Source organism: Neovison vison, chromosome 5 (assembly GCF_020171115.1).
Source record: "Neovison vison isolate M4711 chromosome 5, ASM_NN_V1, whole genome shotgun sequence".
NCBI lineage: Eukaryota > Metazoa > Chordata > Mammalia > Carnivora > Mustelidae > Neogale > Neogale vison.
Window position 1 is genome coordinate 55940278 of NC_058095.1, and position 15912 is coordinate 55956189.

At 59.9% G+C, this 15912-nt stretch overlaps 3 protein-coding genes across 5 annotated transcripts; 1 reads left to right on the forward strand and 2 right to left on the reverse strand.

Moving 5' to 3' along the window:
• Positions 1–3346: 3346 nt before the first annotated feature.
• ZMYND15 (zinc finger MYND-type containing 15) lies at positions 3347–8562 on the reverse strand. Of its 3 annotated transcripts, XM_044250569.1 has the most exons (14): positions 8511–8562; positions 7494–8103; positions 6874–7108; positions 6632–6787; positions 6232–6392; positions 5616–5891; positions 5224–5304; positions 4958–5074; positions 4771–4859; positions 4587–4685; positions 4320–4473; positions 4180–4238; positions 3765–3925; positions 3347–3518 (listed from the first exon to the last, which is right to left on the reverse strand). In XM_044250569.1, the coding sequence occupies exons 2-14, from the start codon at positions 8071–8073 to the stop codon at positions 3347–3349; spliced, it is 2340 nt and encodes a 779-aa protein (XP_044106504.1). In that variant the 5' UTR covers positions 8074–8103; positions 8511–8562. The 3 variants fall into 3 exon arrangements, with proteins under 3 accessions (XP_044106504.1, XP_044106502.1, XP_044106503.1); XM_044250567.1 differs by lacking the exon at positions 8511–8562 and having other exon boundaries at positions 6232–6293; positions 7494–8501; XM_044250568.1 differs by lacking the exon at positions 8511–8562 and having other exon boundaries at positions 5616–5768; positions 7494–8501.
• Positions 8563–9033: 471 nt separating this feature from the next.
• On the forward strand, positions 9034–12712 carry CXCL16 (C-X-C motif chemokine ligand 16). The gene is made up of 5 exons (XM_044248916.1): positions 9034–9272; positions 9599–9737; positions 10006–10088; positions 11373–11780; positions 12411–12712. Exons 1-5 carry the CDS (start codon positions 9206–9208, stop codon positions 12455–12457), a joined length of 744 nt encoding a protein of 247 aa, XP_044104851.1. The 5' UTR covers positions 9034–9205; the 3' UTR covers positions 12458–12712.
• Positions 12713–12875: 163 nt separating this feature from the next.
• MED11 (mediator complex subunit 11) lies at positions 12876–14383 on the reverse strand. The gene is made up of 3 exons (XM_044248917.1): positions 14220–14383; positions 13953–14083; positions 12876–13381 (listed from the first exon to the last, which is right to left on the reverse strand). Exons 1-3 carry the CDS (start codon positions 14302–14304, stop codon positions 13244–13246), a joined length of 354 nt encoding a protein of 117 aa, XP_044104852.1. The 5' UTR covers positions 14305–14383; the 3' UTR covers positions 12876–13243.
• Between the last annotated feature and the right edge of the window lie 1529 nt (positions 14384–15912).

The following is a 15912-nucleotide window of genomic DNA, read 5'->3' on the forward strand; positions in this document are numbered from 1 at the left end:
AAAAGCCATCTCTGAGATAATCAAAGAGATTTGAACTTGAACTTGGTATTGGAAGAGAGTAAAGAGTAATTGCTAATTTTGTTGGCTATAATAATGGGCCGGTGGTTACATTTGTTACTTGTTAGTTATAGATGCAAGTAAATGAGATGGCAGATGTTTGGGCTGTGCTCTCAAACACCCGGAAAGAAGCTGGGTGAGTGTGTGTGTGTGTGTGTGTGTGACATCTTGTGTTAGACTAATATATATTTGGTCTTTGTTCCAGTTCCTGGCAGGGTGCTTCTCAAAATCTTGGAATTTCCCGAGTCAGAGGGGAGAGAGGAGGGATTTTTGTTATTCATACTAAGGCCTTTTCCAGCAGGGACCTGAGTGCATGCTAACCGAGGGTGGGTCCTGGATCTCTTCGGGATTATTCCCCAGGAATAACATCCTGCCTGTCTGGATGGCAGGCAGCCACCTGTGGGGGTTTAAGAAGGTGCTGGGAGGGGGGTCCTGCCTCTGTCCAGACATTCTACTCTGCAGCATTTAAAGCCAAAGATATGCCCTTCAATTAGTCTTTTTCACAATCCACCTTTAAAAATGTTCTCCAGGAAGCTGATGATACCATCTACAGAATGAGGCAACTCTTTCACACAATACCTGCTGGTGTCTCTGGTTTTGCAGTGACCCCAACCCCCTCCCCGTGACCAGGCCACACTCATTCTCACCGTGGCCATCTCTGAGGCTAGTGGCCGAGACTTAGGCTGACAAAAACCTAAGCCCAAACTAGAATTCTTTTCTGATTTTATTTATGTATTTGAGAGAGAGAGAGAATGAGAGAGAGAGAGAGAGAGAGAGAGAGTGCATGAGTGGGGCGAGAGGGAGAGGGAGAAGCAGGCTCTGGGCTGAGCAGAGAGCCCGATAAAGGCCTCGACCCCAGGACCCTGGGATCATGACCTGAGCCGGAGGCAGCCCCTTAACTGACTGAGCCCCTCAGGCACCCCAGAACTCTTTTTAAATCTCATTTTGGCCACTGCAGATAATGACCAGGGAATGGTGTGTTTGTTTCCCTTTTTTCTTAGACAGCCAGGGAACCAGCTCTCTGGGGGATGGGTCCTGTTCTAAATGCCACTGGTCAGTTTGTCTTCGGTAACAGAGTGTGGCCCCACTGCTGTTCACACCACGAGGGACCGCATGGCCACCCAGGGAGGTAAGCCTCCTCATCCCTTACCCATCCTCCTCTTCCCAAACCACATCTCTCTGGGAGCCAAGGTCAGTGTAGCCCACTTCTGACACTATTGATTAGCTGTTTTTACTCGCGGCACTCTGACGCCAAAGTTGTGTGTGTGTGCTTGTGTTCCCCACACAACCTATTCTCCACCTGCCCAGATCACCTTGTGGGGTGGGAAACTGATGTCCTCTTCGGCCAAGTCTCACACTAGGTCCCCAGACTGAGCTCAAGGCTGCCCCCACTTTAGATGCCTCTGTACTTGAACGACTGAGTCGAAATTAGGGCTCCCGGGACCCCCTCCGCAGGTCCGCTAATTTACTAGAGCGGCTCATGGAACTCAGGAACACGGTTGCCCACCACTGATTGATTACCAAGGACACAACTCAGGGACAGGCACGTGGTGGAGATGCACAGGGCAAGGGGTGGGCGGTGGGGTGGGGAGCCCTCATACCCTCTCCAGCTGTACCACCCTCAGAACCTGCTTCAGGGGGCCCACCAGCACAGACACTCTCGGATCCCCACCGGTGAGGGGGTTCCGGGGAGAGTCTATTATCTTAGCACGACTGATGAGCTCTTGGGGACTAACTCAGACTCCAAGCCTCCTCACCACTCCCTGGTGGTTGAAAAGTGGGGTGAAAATTCCGGCACTCCACTCACACTATTCCCAGCAACCAGCCCCCATTGGAAGTTAAATGGGGTCCACCTAGGGTCACCTTATTAGCATAAACTCAGGTATGGTTGGGAGAGCTTGTGATGAATGACCCAAGATATTCTCCTATCACCCTTTTCACTAAGGAGCTTCCAAGGGTTTCAGAAGCTCTTGTGCCGGGAACCTGGCAAATGCCTTATTGTGTCGTAGATTCCCAAGAAGTAGGAATGAAATGAGAGAAACATTGATAATTGTTGAAGGTGAGTGATAGGTACATAGAGATTCTGATGCAGTCTCTGGGCTTTTGTGGGTATTCGGAAACTTAGATGCTAAAACCTTTATAATAAAAGAGAACGAAAGGGAGAGAAGAACCCGTAAGCCACGCGGCGTGTTTATGAAGACAAAGACGTTAGCATTGACACAATACCGTTAGCTAAACCCTACAGATCTCTTTGGGATTCCTCCAGGTTTTTCATTAATGTGCTGCTTCTGCCCCAGGATCCAAGGCAGGGGACCACACCCTGGTCAGAGGTCCAGTTTCCTACTTCCTGTCAGTTTCTGGGACTTTTCTTGCCTTCAGTGACTTGGACGCTTTGAAGAAGGGTGGCCAGGCATTTTGTGGACGGCCCCGTGTGGACTTGCCTGCTGTTTTCTCACCATCAAACCGAGGTTATGGATTTTTGGGAAGAATACGAGGGTGAAGTGCCTTTCTCATTGCAAAACCTCGGGAAGCGCAGGATGTCCACGTGACTTAGGCTCATTAACCTTCATCACTTGGTTAAGGCGGTGTCTGCCAGGCTCGTCCACTACTCTTCCCTTTCTATACTCAGTGACTGAGTCCCTAAACCCAGCCCACACTCCGGGAATTTTAAGAGTGGAGGAAGGTCACGGAGATATTTAAGCAGGTTTAGTCGTGTCCTAGAAGGAATTCCCTGCCTGACACGCGAGTGGGCAGTGAGAGTGAACATGACCTGGATTTGAGGGACGTTCCCAGTGTGACTCAGCACAAGCTGGGTCTCCGTGGCGCGCGAGGAATGGGAGGAGGATGGCCCACGGCTGGGGGGCTGGCGGCCTTTCGCGGCCCCTAAGCCAAGGCCTGCGCGCCCCCAGGAGCTCATGTGTCCCCTGCCCGCCAGTGAGAAGCCCCTCTCCGCTCCTGGGTCCCGCCTCGACTCAGGGCGGATCGCTGAGGGCTACTGGGGCCTAGAGGCTGGCACACAGACAGCAGGAGTGTGGGGTCACCAAGGAGGGTCGCAGTTGGACCGCAGCGGTCGCGGGGCTGAAAGAAGCTGGAGGAAAACGAGTCCGCCAAAACCCTTGCTCCCCGCACAGCTAGCGCGGGTCACGCGTGTGTAACAAGGGCGTCCGGACCCAGCGGTTGCAAACGATGCTTTATTCACCCAGACTCCCAGCCCGCCGCCCCGCGCCGCGCCTTTCGGTTCTCCCTCCGGGGGCGTGCGGGAGGGCGGGGGGCGGCCACACCTGAGCCCTCACCTGCGCCGGCGCGCCCCCCGCCCGGGTTTCTTCTCCCCTCGGCGCCTGCGGGCGGGGGCGGGGGGCGCGGCGGGGGCCGGGACCGGGGCCACCGGCCCGGGCGCCGGGCGGGTGCCGCTCCCCTGCGGGGGCTTGTAGACCAAGTGGAAGATGAAGGCGTTGCAGTACCTGAGGGGGCGGGACGCGTCAGGGGCGTGGCTTCGACGAGGCGTGGCTTCGACGGGGCTGGAGCGGGGGCGGGGGCGGGGCGGCCCGACGGCCCTGGGCGGTGGGCGAGCGAGCGGGCTCGGTCCCGGGAGCTGCGCCCCGCCCGCCGTGTGAGCGTGGGGTTGAGGCCTCCGAGGGCTGGGCTTGGGGCCCCGGGGAATGGTTCTCCGGAGGGCGCAGAACTCCGCGGGGGTCGCGGGCCCTTACCAGGGCATGCAGTTGTCCGCGGCTCGCAGGCGAAAGGGGGAGCGGAAGGGGTTGGGCCGCGGGGGGCTGGTGCCCCCTCCGGTGGCCACCGCCATGGTCTGGTCGTCCATCACGCAGCCGTACTCGCTGCTCTCCGTGAAGAAGGCCGGGACTCGGAGGGACTGCGGTGGACGCGGGCCTCTGACTCTCGGAGCGGCGCCTCCGCCCAGCCCCTCCCCAGGCGCCAGGAGCGCAGACCGTGGTGGAAGCCCGGGACCCAGACAGACTAGGAGCGGGAGAGGCACGAAGCAGACAGACAAGACAGACCGGGTCAGGAAGGCCCTGGGCGCGCCCCGGGTCTGGAGCAGAGAGTGGGAAGAAGAGGCTTTCGGAGAAGGAGGACGGAGGGGGAGGTCCCTTTTGGCCCATCCCCCACCTGTAGCCGGGGCAGCGAGCTCAGCCAAGTGTCCTTGAGACCGAAGCCAGAGTTGAATCCTGCAGGCCGAGGGAGAGCGGGCAGAAACTGTCTCCCACGGCCTTCGCCCATGTCCCCACACTCCTACCCCAGGCTCTTACCAATAACCAGGTCCGGCTTGGGCCCCTGGAGCAGGTGGTAGGGCCGTGCGGACACCTTGATCTGCAGGTCCCTTCGGCCCCCCTTCTCCTTAGTGCTAGAGCTGAGCCGTGCAGATACTCCAGAACCCGGACGGACAGATACTTCTGGGCCATCCTGGGGAGCCAGGAGCGGAGGGGAGAAACTGCTGCAAGTTGGGACACTGGGAGGGCATGTTAGGCAAAGGGAGAGCAGGAGGTAGTGGGCAGCTCCTCCCCCCCAACCCTCACCCTCTGCAAGGTAAAATGCTGCTGGTCACTGTCCAGGGGCAGGCCGTCACCCACAAACTGCAGCTCCAGGGCCACGTGGGGGAGCAAGACCAAGAGCTCCTGAGGCAGAGAGGACAGATCAAGGTCCCACCCCACCGCCAGCTCCATGCCCAAATGCCCAGCCTCTGGTCCTGGAGGGACTTACCCAGAACACCATGACGAGGTCGAACTCCTTCCCTGCTTCCACCACATGGATTTTCAGTGACTGCTTGTTCTGGATGTTAAGCTCAGGGACTGGGAGAGAAGCTAGAGGCTTAAGAAGATGGTCTCCCTTCCCCATGTCCCCCTCCACCTCCCTGCCCCCCTCACTCCCGCTGCTCTGCTCTCCTTACAGGATTGGGGCACTAGGTGTGTGATGACGTAATACACAGTCAACGGGTAGGTGAGAAGCACGGCCATGGGGGAGTCCAAGCCGAGGCCCCTCCATGTGTAGTAATCCTGCCATGAGCCTGGGGAGAGAGGGTTAGTGGGGGACCTGGCCCCTGTGTAGATCCCAGCCCCTTTTAGTCTAATAGCCCCCTCTTCCTTAGCCGTTCAGACTGCTGACCCACCCATCTTTGTCCCTACCTCTAGCTCCCTCAGGGCCCCTCCAGCTCACCAAAGAGGCCCCTGGGTGGATCTGGGGGCACAGGGGGCATCAGGGCAGGCCCATCCCCCTGGAGAAGCTGGTAGGGATCTCCTGGAAGGATGGAAGGAAGAAGAGGATCCTGGTGTCAGGAAGGCCCCCACCCGGCTCATCCCCCTCTTCCTTCCAAAGGAGCTATGTTTCCTGGAGCTACAGCAAGAGGAATGGGAGATTGCCTGTGGACGCGGCTTCTCGATGGGGTGGGCAGGGGTGACTTCTTTGAGGACTGGGGAAGGCCTGAAATGACCGTGACGGTGGCAGTGGAGTTGGGTGCGTGCATGGGGGTGTTATCCAGGGCCCTGTTTTCTCCCCCGATCCTTCCCTCTAGGTTGAGAGACCCATGCCTGAAGAGAGGCCCCACGAACCACTGAGAAGAAGGCTGAGGGCTGGTGCGCTGCCCCGGGGGTGCCTGGGGGTGCCAGGGCCTGGAATGAGCATGCTGAGTTGGGTCCAGTATCCGCGAGTGAGGCCCCGTGAGGCCAGAAAGGCCTCCTTGTTGAAGGTTTCACTGGTCACCTCTGGAGGAGGAGGAGGGGAGCAGTTGAGGGCCTGGTGGCTAGAACCCCAGGCTCTAGCTCTTCTCGAGTTCCTTGGCTCTGAACCGGGTTCTGGTCCTCCAGAGAATGAATATTTCCTAGTGCCTACAGGGCCAAAGGCACCAAACCCATAGGGTCCTTGTAACAATTCCCCGGGTTTTAGCGTTTTTAAAAATACTCATTAGACAGATGAGAAAACCGAGGGTCTAAAAACTCAAGGGATTGTTGATGGTCCCCAGTCACTGGTGGGGCTGGGCAGCAGGGGACGCAGGCTCGCACTCCTCCGCTCCAGACCCTGTCTGCAGCCCCAGGGCTCTAGCCTCCAACCCTAAATCCCCAAGCACTTGGCCTTCAGACCCAGAACCCTGTACCCAGGCACCCAGCCTCAGTCCCAAACCCCTACCTCAGTTCCCTTCCCTCCCACTGCCCCATCGCCTTGGGGTACCTGCGGCGTAGGTAAAAGGCAGAGTTGCCAGCTCCCCGGCCCGCTCCATGAAGGTTGCAAGCCTTGGGCACCAAAATCGGTGGCTCACGTCATCAGGGCATCGCCGCCAGTCGGCCCGGAGACAAGCCTCGCCACAGTACAAGACAGCACTGCACTGGGGGCTGGGGTCACAGGGGGTGGTGGGCACCCAGCTTTCAGCCCTGTGGGTGCTTGGTCCTTGCGTGCCCTGCAGCTGCCCGTGTATCATTCGGTCCGCTTTTCTGAATACTCTGCTCGGGACAGCTTGCTTTCTTCCCTCCTTTGACTTCCCAGACCCTCCCTCCCCCATCGGCCAGTTTTCTCTGCTTGCCTGATTGTTGGGGGGCTCCCTCCCTCTCACGCCACCTCTTCGGCTGCTCACCAAGGTGTCAGCTTCACTTCAAAGCTATGCCTGTGACAGACGTGGCAGGTTCGAGCCCGGAGGGAGGCAAATGTGAAGCCTGGCCGGGGACCCCAGGTCCGCATTGGCGCCTTGGCTAACTTCACTCCCAGCCTCGGGACCAGACTCTGCAAGTCTCTGAATGGGGGTGGCACTGTCAGGCTGGGGGGCTCAGGAGTCCAGATCCCCATGCCTCCCCAGCCTCAGATACCACATTTCTGTACCGATGCAGCTGGGCGTCTCCCACGGTGAGCTGCCGGGGCTTTCGAGGGTCTCCGGAGCCCATCGGGCAGGCCATGCTGTGGCAGAGGAGAGCGTAGGCCCGAGGAGCCAGGTTCTCGGTCCCTGAGGCCTTGCCGGCACTCCCCTGGGTTCCGTCCATCAGCAGGTCAATGCCCAGGATGGTGCCATGTTCATCAGTAACCAGTAAGAGGCAGGAAAGATGCAGGGGGGCGGCCTCTGGGGAAGGAAGGAGAAGCCAGGGGCAGGGGTATGAACGTCATACGTGCAACAGCTAGACGGGCCAGCTAAGTGAACAGAGGGGACCGGGTAGAGAGGGTATGCCTCATCAGAAGGGGCACCGGTGCCGGGGTGTCTGTGGCCATGCAGAAGTGTGAGCCTGCTGTTGGAACTTTCCAGCTTTCCTGAGACTTCTGGAATTTTTTCCTTTCAATATATAAATACTGGCTCCAGTTGAAAAAACAGAAAACATCGTGGGTCCATGAAAACACCTCTCCAGGCCAGACTGCCCTGCAGGCCAGGCCACCCATTGGTGATGCCCCGCTGGGCTGCCTGGTGGAGGAGGTCTTCCAAAGGGTGGAATCCCCAGCCCAGGGGTTCTTACCGCTTCTCCGCCCCTTCCTCCTCTCAGGGCCGGCTTCATCCTCTGCCTTGTCCTCCCGGCAACCATCCTCTCCGCCTCCTGCCAACTGCGCAGCCTCCTCTGTCTCCCTTGGAGGGTTTGCTTCCTGGGGGGACTCCCTGCTGGCGGGGACTGGCTCCCCAGCTTCCTCACGGTCTACTTTCTCCAGGCCTGCACCCTCCTCCTCTCCATTCTCTTCCTCTTCCTCCCCCTCCTCCTCTTCCTCCCCTTCCTCCAGGCTGACAAAGCTGACATAGGGGCTTAGGTCTCGAAGGTGGAGTGGGGGTTCATCTCCCAGGAACCGGGCAGCCCCCAGGCCTAGTCCAGGGCCTGGCTCTGCCCCTTGCCCCAGGCTGATGCCCACACTTCGGTTGGGCAAGACGTGAAGCACCCAGAGGGCAGGGTCCTGGGGCAGCCTTCTGATCTGAGCCTCCAGCTGGCGCCAGCGGCCCTCAAGGCTGGACCCCGCAGCCCCGCGCTCCGCCGCGAACTTTCGGAACCAGCCAAACAGGAGGGCAGCGAAATCAAGGAACTCATCTCGGTATCCAGAAACAAACTCCATGTCTTCAGGGTCACAGGGTCTGGGCCCAGACTGAGCAGAGGAAGGGGTGTATGGTGAGGGAGAGGGTAGGGGTGGTTCACAAATGGGGGCGTAGTTGAGGGTCTCGAGACAAGTTTTCAGGGCTCAGGGTGGGAGTTCAGGGGGAGAACGGGGCTAGGCTTGGAAGCGGGCGAGCAGTGGTTAAGACGAGTAGTCAGGAGTGAGATGGTATTTGGGGCCCAAATCTGAGGCCCAGCCCCTCCAGAGTAGGGTCTGAATGATGACTAGAGTCGGAGGGCGAATCCTATGGGGACGCGACCGCCAGGAGGGATTATTTTGGATCCATCTGTAGGGTATGGGGGGAGGGACCGGAGCCGGGGCATCCCCTCGGCTTGGATCGGTTCGGCCGGGGGCCCCCGCGGACCCAGCCCCTCCCGGCCGCCCCTCCACTCCGGTACCTGCAGCCGCCGCCGCCACTTTTCGAAGGTAAATACCTCGGGGCTGGCGGGGGGCGGGCGTGACGTCAGGGCGGCCCGAGCCCGTGGCCCGCTGCCCGGCTGGCCCCGCCCCCAGCGCCCGAGGCGCGCGCCGAGGGGGCCGGGCTGGGTCCGCCGCGGCTCGCGGACTTCCCCGGGGGCATCACCCGGCATGTGACCGCGGCCCGGCGCCGGGGCCCGGCGGGGAAGCGAAAGCGCCGCGGGGGTGGCGGGAGCCGAGCGGCCGCGACTCCGAGGGCCGCGGCCTGACCTGGGTCGGCCGGGCGGGCACCCCGGAGCAGCGCCGAGCCCGTCGCTCCGCCGCCCGCGCCGCGCGCCCCGCCGAGCCGCAGCACTCGCCCTTCGCTTTGCGCGCACCTCCCCGGCGGTCCCTGTTGGCGCGGTGGTCCGGGGCCGGCTCCGGGCTCTGGGGCGCGGGGGCGCGGGGGCGCGGGGGGCCCCGCCTCCTGGGCTTTCCCCGAGGCGGCGGGCGGCGGGCGCGCGCGGGCCCGCAGTACCGACCGCGCTGTCGGTTCGGACGGTGCGATCGCGGGAAGAGGGCGCCGCCAGCTCGCGCCGCACCCCCAGCCCAGCATCCCGGCCGCGGCTGCCAGCGTCCCCGCGGGCGCGGGACCAAGCCGCCGGCCGCCGCGCTCCGGTCCCGCCTGGCCGCGGAGATGAGCCGGAGCCCGGGCGCCCGGTTCCTCGCGCTCCTCGTCCTGCTGGCGCTGCTGCCTCCGCCAGGTTGGTCCGGGGCCGCGCTGGCCCCCGCGTCCCCGAGTCCGCGCACGGGGTGCGGGCGGCGGGTGGGGGGGAAGCGGGAAGGGGGCGCCGAGGGCCGAGGGGGGGTGTTGGGTAAGTGGCGAGCCGGGGTCCCCAGGCAGCCGGGGCAGGGGATAGGCTGGGGGACATCCGGGTCCAGGCCGTGCTCAGGACGTGTTTGGGGGTGGGATGTGTGGGTTGGGCCCGGGGGTCAGATCCGGGATGGAGGGAAGAGGCTTAGTAACAGGGAGGGGAGCCCCTTGAGCGGGGAACCTGCGCTGACCACCTGGGTCGCCCCCGCCCCCCAGGCCATGGCAACGAGGGCAGCGTCATCGGCAGTTGTTACTGCCACAGGAGGATTTCTTCCCACTCCCCTCCGAAGGGGGAGGTCATGGCACATTTCCGAAAGCACCTGAGAGCCTACGATCGCTGTAATTTCTACATCAGGTAATCTCCCGGAGCGCTGGGAGCGCAGCCCCTCTGGGGGCCTCTGGGAACCTCGCCGTCGACCTGGAACTCCTGGGGGGAGCGACCCCCTCCCAGGATTCCATTCGCCCAGGAATTCTCCATGCCTTGCTTTCCCTTTCCCACCTACCTGGGAATTTCCCAGGCGGGGCAGAAAGGGTTCCCCCCACCACCCCGCCCCGCTCTTGGCAGTGACTTCACATCTTTGGAATGAGGAAAGAGCTGAGGTGACCAGGCTTTTCCTTCCTAGGTTCCAGCTACACTCCCGCAGCGTGTGTGGGGGGAGCAAAGATACTTGGGTTCAAGAACTGGTGAGCTGGTTTGATCGCAAAGGTACGGGCTTCCCCCTCCTCCTTGGGGTCTGTCTCCAGGGCAGCCGTCTCCTCCTCACTGTGGGCTTTGGTTGGGTCCCCTCCCCATGACACCTTGTACCTGGTGCCAGGCAAAGTCCCATCGACCCCTGTTCACCCAGTGTCACCCACCATCGCTGTCGTGATTTGTGCCACTCCGTCCCGTGCTCTTATTTAATATTTTTCTGGAAGCCAAGGCACTACTTTTGCTTTCCAGTATTCTACTATGGAAATTTAAAGACTTACACAAAAGCTGAAAGACCTGTCCAGGGGACACCCATAGGACCACTACTTAGAGTCTATGTTTCTAGCTACGATTCTAGCTTTTATGTATTTGTATTTTATGTCTTTTATATAGTAGGTACAAAATACAGCAGACACAAATTCCTATTTTACAATGTCAAGTTTATAGCACATAACCACATTTGCTTTAGTGCGCGCCCATCTATCTCATTCGTCATCAATCCACCTTCTCGTTTTTACAAGATTTTATTTGACAGAGAAAAGAGTGCATGAGCAGGGGAGAGGGGGAAAGGGGGAGGGAGGAGGGAAGAGCAGACTCCCTGCTGAGCAGGGAGCCCTGTTGCAATGCAGGCTCCATCCCAGGACCCCAGGGATCATGATCTGAGCTGAAGGCACATGCTCAACTGCCTGAGCCCCCCAGGCGCCCCTTATTTTTTGATGCGTTTCCTGATTAGGTGCAGGCATGACCACACTTCTCCCCCAAACATCTCAGCTTGTGTATCATGGAGCTCAATACTTGTTGCCGTTTCTCTTTTGAGGCTAAATTTACATACGATAAGAGGAACAAATTCTTAACTGTACACATGCCACTTTTGAGATGCGCCTGCTGTATTTTTCTCATAAAATACACAAAATGTCCTAACACTTGCAGAGAAGTAGTCTTGCGTCTCCTCCATGGCGCACAGACCAGTCTGTGGGCTAGAGACCTGCACGCAGGCTTTCCCTTCATCCTCCTGGCCATTGTGGCCCTTGCTAGGAGAATTCTCCCTACTCCATAGCTGAAAGGCAGGCCTCCCAGGGAGGTCAAGAGACAAGGGACATGGTCACACGGCGACTCTGTAGCAGAGTCAGGGTTCCAGCCCAGGTCTCCCCCACGTCCCGGTGCAGATGCTTGTCCCAGTGCTTCCTTGTTGCTGATCGGTTCACTTCCTTCTCCACCCTGCTCTGCCCTCCACCTCTGCCTTCCTCTCTGGCCTTCAGCTGTGACCTTGATGTTCTGAATCCTTACTTCTTGCCTCTCCAGGATATGGATATGCTAACTCCGGGAGTTCGGCCTCCCAGGAGCTTTTACCTCCTCCCAGCACCCAGGTTCCTGAGCCCACACAAAGGGCACCTTTAGACACGGGCTCCCCTGCTCCGACGCACCTGCCACCCACCTCGCAGTCCACCGTGCAGCCCACGCTTCCAGCAGGGGCCCAGTCCTTGGACAGAAACCTCACCTGCGCCGATGACATCACTACATCCACTGAGGGCCACAGTCAGGGGGCTGAGGAGAGGCAGAAGCAGCTGGAAGAACAAATAGGGCCTTCTGCAAGAACCTCAGCCATGGTGCCAGTGGTCTCCCTCCTGACCATCATCTTCGTTCTCACTGTGGTCCTCCTGTATGTGCTGTGCAGGAGGAGGAGGGAGCAGTCACTGCAGCACACGCCAGGTAAGCTGGGCCTCTGGGGTCCCTCTCCCCAGAAGCTCTTAGGTGGCCGGAAACCGGAAACCTGCCCCAAGCAGACAGATAAGCATCTGTCTGCATTGTGAACCATAGGCCATGAGAGAACAATGAGGTAGAGACAGTTACAAAAGAGGGAGGGAGGAAGGAAAGCCATCTCAGGCCCAGGGACCCATCCTTGACCTTCAGAGCCAGGCAGGGCTTGGAGCAATATAAGATGGTAGGTAGGGGCGCCTAGGTGGCTCGTTGTGAAGTGTCTGCCCTTGGCTCAGGTTATGATCCTGTGATGGTGGGATGGACGCCCGCATTGGGTTCCTTACTTAGTGGGACACCCGCTTCTCCCTCTCCCACCACGCCCTGCTTGGGTTCCTGCTCTTGCTATCTTTTTGTTAAATAAATAAAATCTTAAAAAAAGATGGCAGCTAGAGCAGGCTAAGGGGAGAGGAACCCATGAAGGAAGGTGGGAGCCATTTATTTAGTTCACAAGTCTCTCCTGAGCACCTGCCCTGTACTATGGTTGTATCGTTGAGCTTTGGGAATCGAATCATCCAGCTCAAGCTAGTCCCCCAACTTTCCTTAATTTTAAAGCTGATACCTTCATCCCTTTCTCTTTTCCAGATTTGCCGCTGTATTATACACCTGTGGCATCAGACTCCAGTGCCTGAGTAGAGAGCGGAAATCTGAGAGGGTAGACACCGTCCTTTATGCAGCCTCACACACCTTTAATTAATACATCAGGATAATCTTTAGCACATGCTAGGCACTCCACGGCCAGTTGATATTTAATATACAAGTATCCAGCCACTGCCCTCTTGTCTACTCTTCTGGGATTTCTTTTCCATGCTGTAACATAAAATCTACAACTCACTGTGATACCCTAGACAAATTATGTGCTTAATTACTAAAGATTATTTTTATAATTATTGACTCTTCTATTCTGCAGACACTGGCCTCAGGCTCCTGCCCCCTTCCCAGGGTTCCTGGCTCCAGCACCTCCCCTCAGGGTCCCACGGCCCCCTTGATTTTCTTTCCTCAATCCCAGTATCACCCACGCATGCTCCAGTGAGAGTCCGAGCTCCCTGCTTCCGTTGCTGTTGTTTTTTTAATTAAAACCCCTGGTTCTGCTTTTGTCTCTTTCCATGAAGAAGAATGTGCCTTTGCTGGTCCAGTCTACAGAAGCCTGGGGTAGGGCACGGGGTGTTGGAGGAAGTGTGCTGGTGATCTGATCTCTGTCTGAGCTTGTCTGCACTTCCTGGCGCACCTGCGGGAGCACCTGTGGGAGCAGTCGGGGCTGCCTGATCTTCAAGTGTCTCCATCCCCACCTTCTGCCCCCATACCCTGCCCAGCAGGGCCCAAAGTGGCAGCCCTGATGTCCCACGCCACAGGTCTCTGGGCTTTGTCCCGGGTGCTGGTGGTGGCCTTCTTCCAAGTTCTCGCTCTAGCTGGTTGGCCTAGTTTTCCAGCATCTGCTCACAGGTTCGAGCCACATCGCTGAGCTTGAGACGGGCATAGTCCACTCGCTTCAGGGCCATCTGGCAGTCCTTCCTCGAAGAGTAGCTGGAGCCCTCATGAGGCTGCCCGGTGGCCACCTACAGGACAGTCAGATGACTTGGTGACACACCCCTCCCCTGAGCCAGCTCCCTAACCCAGCAAGCATCTGGTCTCTTGCCTCCTGTCCCCCCTGAGCCGGACGCCGCTGGGGCCCGGTCACCCGGGGTAAATCACCGAACGTGTTAACCTCGTGTAAGATGTGGGTAACCCCAACGACTTCCTAGCCTTGTTGCAGAATTAGATAAAGCGGCGTCTGGCACGTCGTAAACACTCAGCGTCAGGCACAGCGAGAACCAGCTCACCCCTGCCCCTCCTTTCAGGGTGCCGCCCATTGAGACCCTGAGGTCAGGTCAGGTTTCTGGGCGCACGGCCCTGGCTTTGGTACCGACCACCAGTTGGTGGTCCCCAGGGCCTCCCCACCCGGCGAGGCAGGCAAGGCCGCCTTCGGCGTCTTCCTTCCCGAGGGGGAAGCCCACCCCGGAAGCGAGGGTTCGGCGGAGGTCACCAGCTCCCTGGAGGCCGGGTCGCCACCGCTCCAGGGGCCGAAGCTCCGCCGCGAGGACCCTGCAGGCCGAGGCGGAGGCGCAGGGCGTGGCCGGCCGCACGCACCTGGGTGAGGTAGCGGATCTGCCCCGACAGCTCGGCCTCCACGTGCTGCACCGACGCCGTGAAGGCCGCCGCCTGCCGGTCCAGCAGCCGTTCGTTGGTCTTCTCCTTGGACAGCTCCAGGATCACGGTACCTGCGGGGGCCGACAGAGGGCTGGGGCTGGCCGGGGCTGGCCGGGGCTAGCCCGCGCGGAGCCCGTCCCCCCGCCGGCCCCCGGGGTCCCTCCCCTCCCTGCTGCGAGCGGGGGCGCCGGCCGTCGTGTCCCGAACCTGCATTCTGGAGAATGGCGCCGATCTCCCGTTCGATGTCCTCCAGCGCGCGAAGCCTCTCGTTGGCCAGGCTGTAGGTCGCCATCGCCACCCCCGGTCGCCCCTTCCTCAGGGTTTTTCTCCCTCGGCAAAACGCGGCGCCTGAACCCGGAAGCGGCTGTCGGTGTGCGCCTGCGCGGGGCGTGCTCGGGGCTGCGACTACAATTCCCAGGATACTCGGCGCCGCCCGACCTGGCGAACTACAACTCCCAGGGTATCGTGCGCACACCCTGTTCTGCGCCGCCGTCGCCACCTGGCGGCCACCTGTGGTAAGAGGCGGCAGCGGGGCGTTGGCTTCCCGGTGCGAGGCGGTTCGGCCTTGCGCGCCTCCGCGACGTTCCTGGGGTCTCTGTTGCGCGGCTGCTGGTGCTGGGTGAGGATGCTGGGAGCCCCGGGGTGCTGGGGCACCCCTCGTAGGAGCCTGGGGGACAGGCTGACTCGGTGAGAGGTGCGTGGCTCCTCCGGGGCGGGATGCCCGCGGACACCGGGCTGGCAGCCTGTCCCCAGGGGTGGGCTCCGCTCAGCCCCCCCTCTCCCGTTCTGGTCGCCGGTTACGCCGCGTCGTCTGGGGATGCGTCCTGAGCGGGATGGGTTCTCAGGTGACAGCGAGGTCGCCGTCGCTTGGAGGCGCGCGCGGTGCACCTCCGGGGACACGGGATTCTGGGCGCGCGGTGCACCTGCCGGCGCCCGGACACGGGATTCCGGGCGGCGGCGCTGCGGGAGCCGGGGGCTTGCGGCTTAACCGCGCGGACGGGAGACGGTAGCCGGAGCCAGAGCAGGAAAAGGCTTGCAAACTAAGTGGTTTGGACCTCGTCCTGAAAGCTCTTGGGAGCCCTGGAAGGATCCTCCAGACGTGTGCTCCGGCCGGGTTCCTTCTGGAGAGGTCGGTCCGGACAGCTCTGGACACGGGGAACGAGGCTAGTCGGCACGGGGCTAGCCAACGGATGGAGACGGTCGGTTCAGCGTGAGGGACCCAGCATGTGACTCCGCTGCTTTTAAAAGTCCTAATACAAGAACAACAAGGGGGGGCGTCTTATTTGGGGGTCAAAGAGAGAGAAGCAAAGGAATTAATAGGAAAAATTTAGATAGAAGCATCAAGACAGAAGGTACCTGGTGACTGATTTAGTAATGAGGTGGAGATGAAGCCAGTAGTGGAGAAAGCATAAAAGCAACTTGATTTACTCTTAAATTCACCCCTGCCCATCCCATTACTGGAGTTTTCTTTGTTGAAGGCGGGAAACAGAGGGTCTTTGCATGAAAGGCCCGCCTGGCGGCAGGACTGTATTGGAAACAGAGAGTGGGGCGCCTGGGTGGCTCCGTGGTTAAGCGTCTGCCTCCTGCTCAGGTCATGATGCCAGGGTCCTGGGGTCCAGCCCCACATCTGGCTTCCTGCTCAGTGGGGAGGTGCTTCCCCCTCTCCCACTTCCCCTGCTGTGTCTCTCTCTGTCAAATAAATAAATAAATAAAATCTTTTTAAAAAAAGAAAACAGATGGGCGCCTGGGTGGCTCAGTGGGTTAAGCCGCTGCCTTCGGCTCAGGTCATGATCTCAGGGTCCTGGGATCGAGTCCCGCATCGGGCTCTCTGCTCAGCAGGGAGCCTGCTTCCTCCTCTCTCTCTCTGCCTGCCTCTCTGCCTACTTGTGATCTCTCTCTG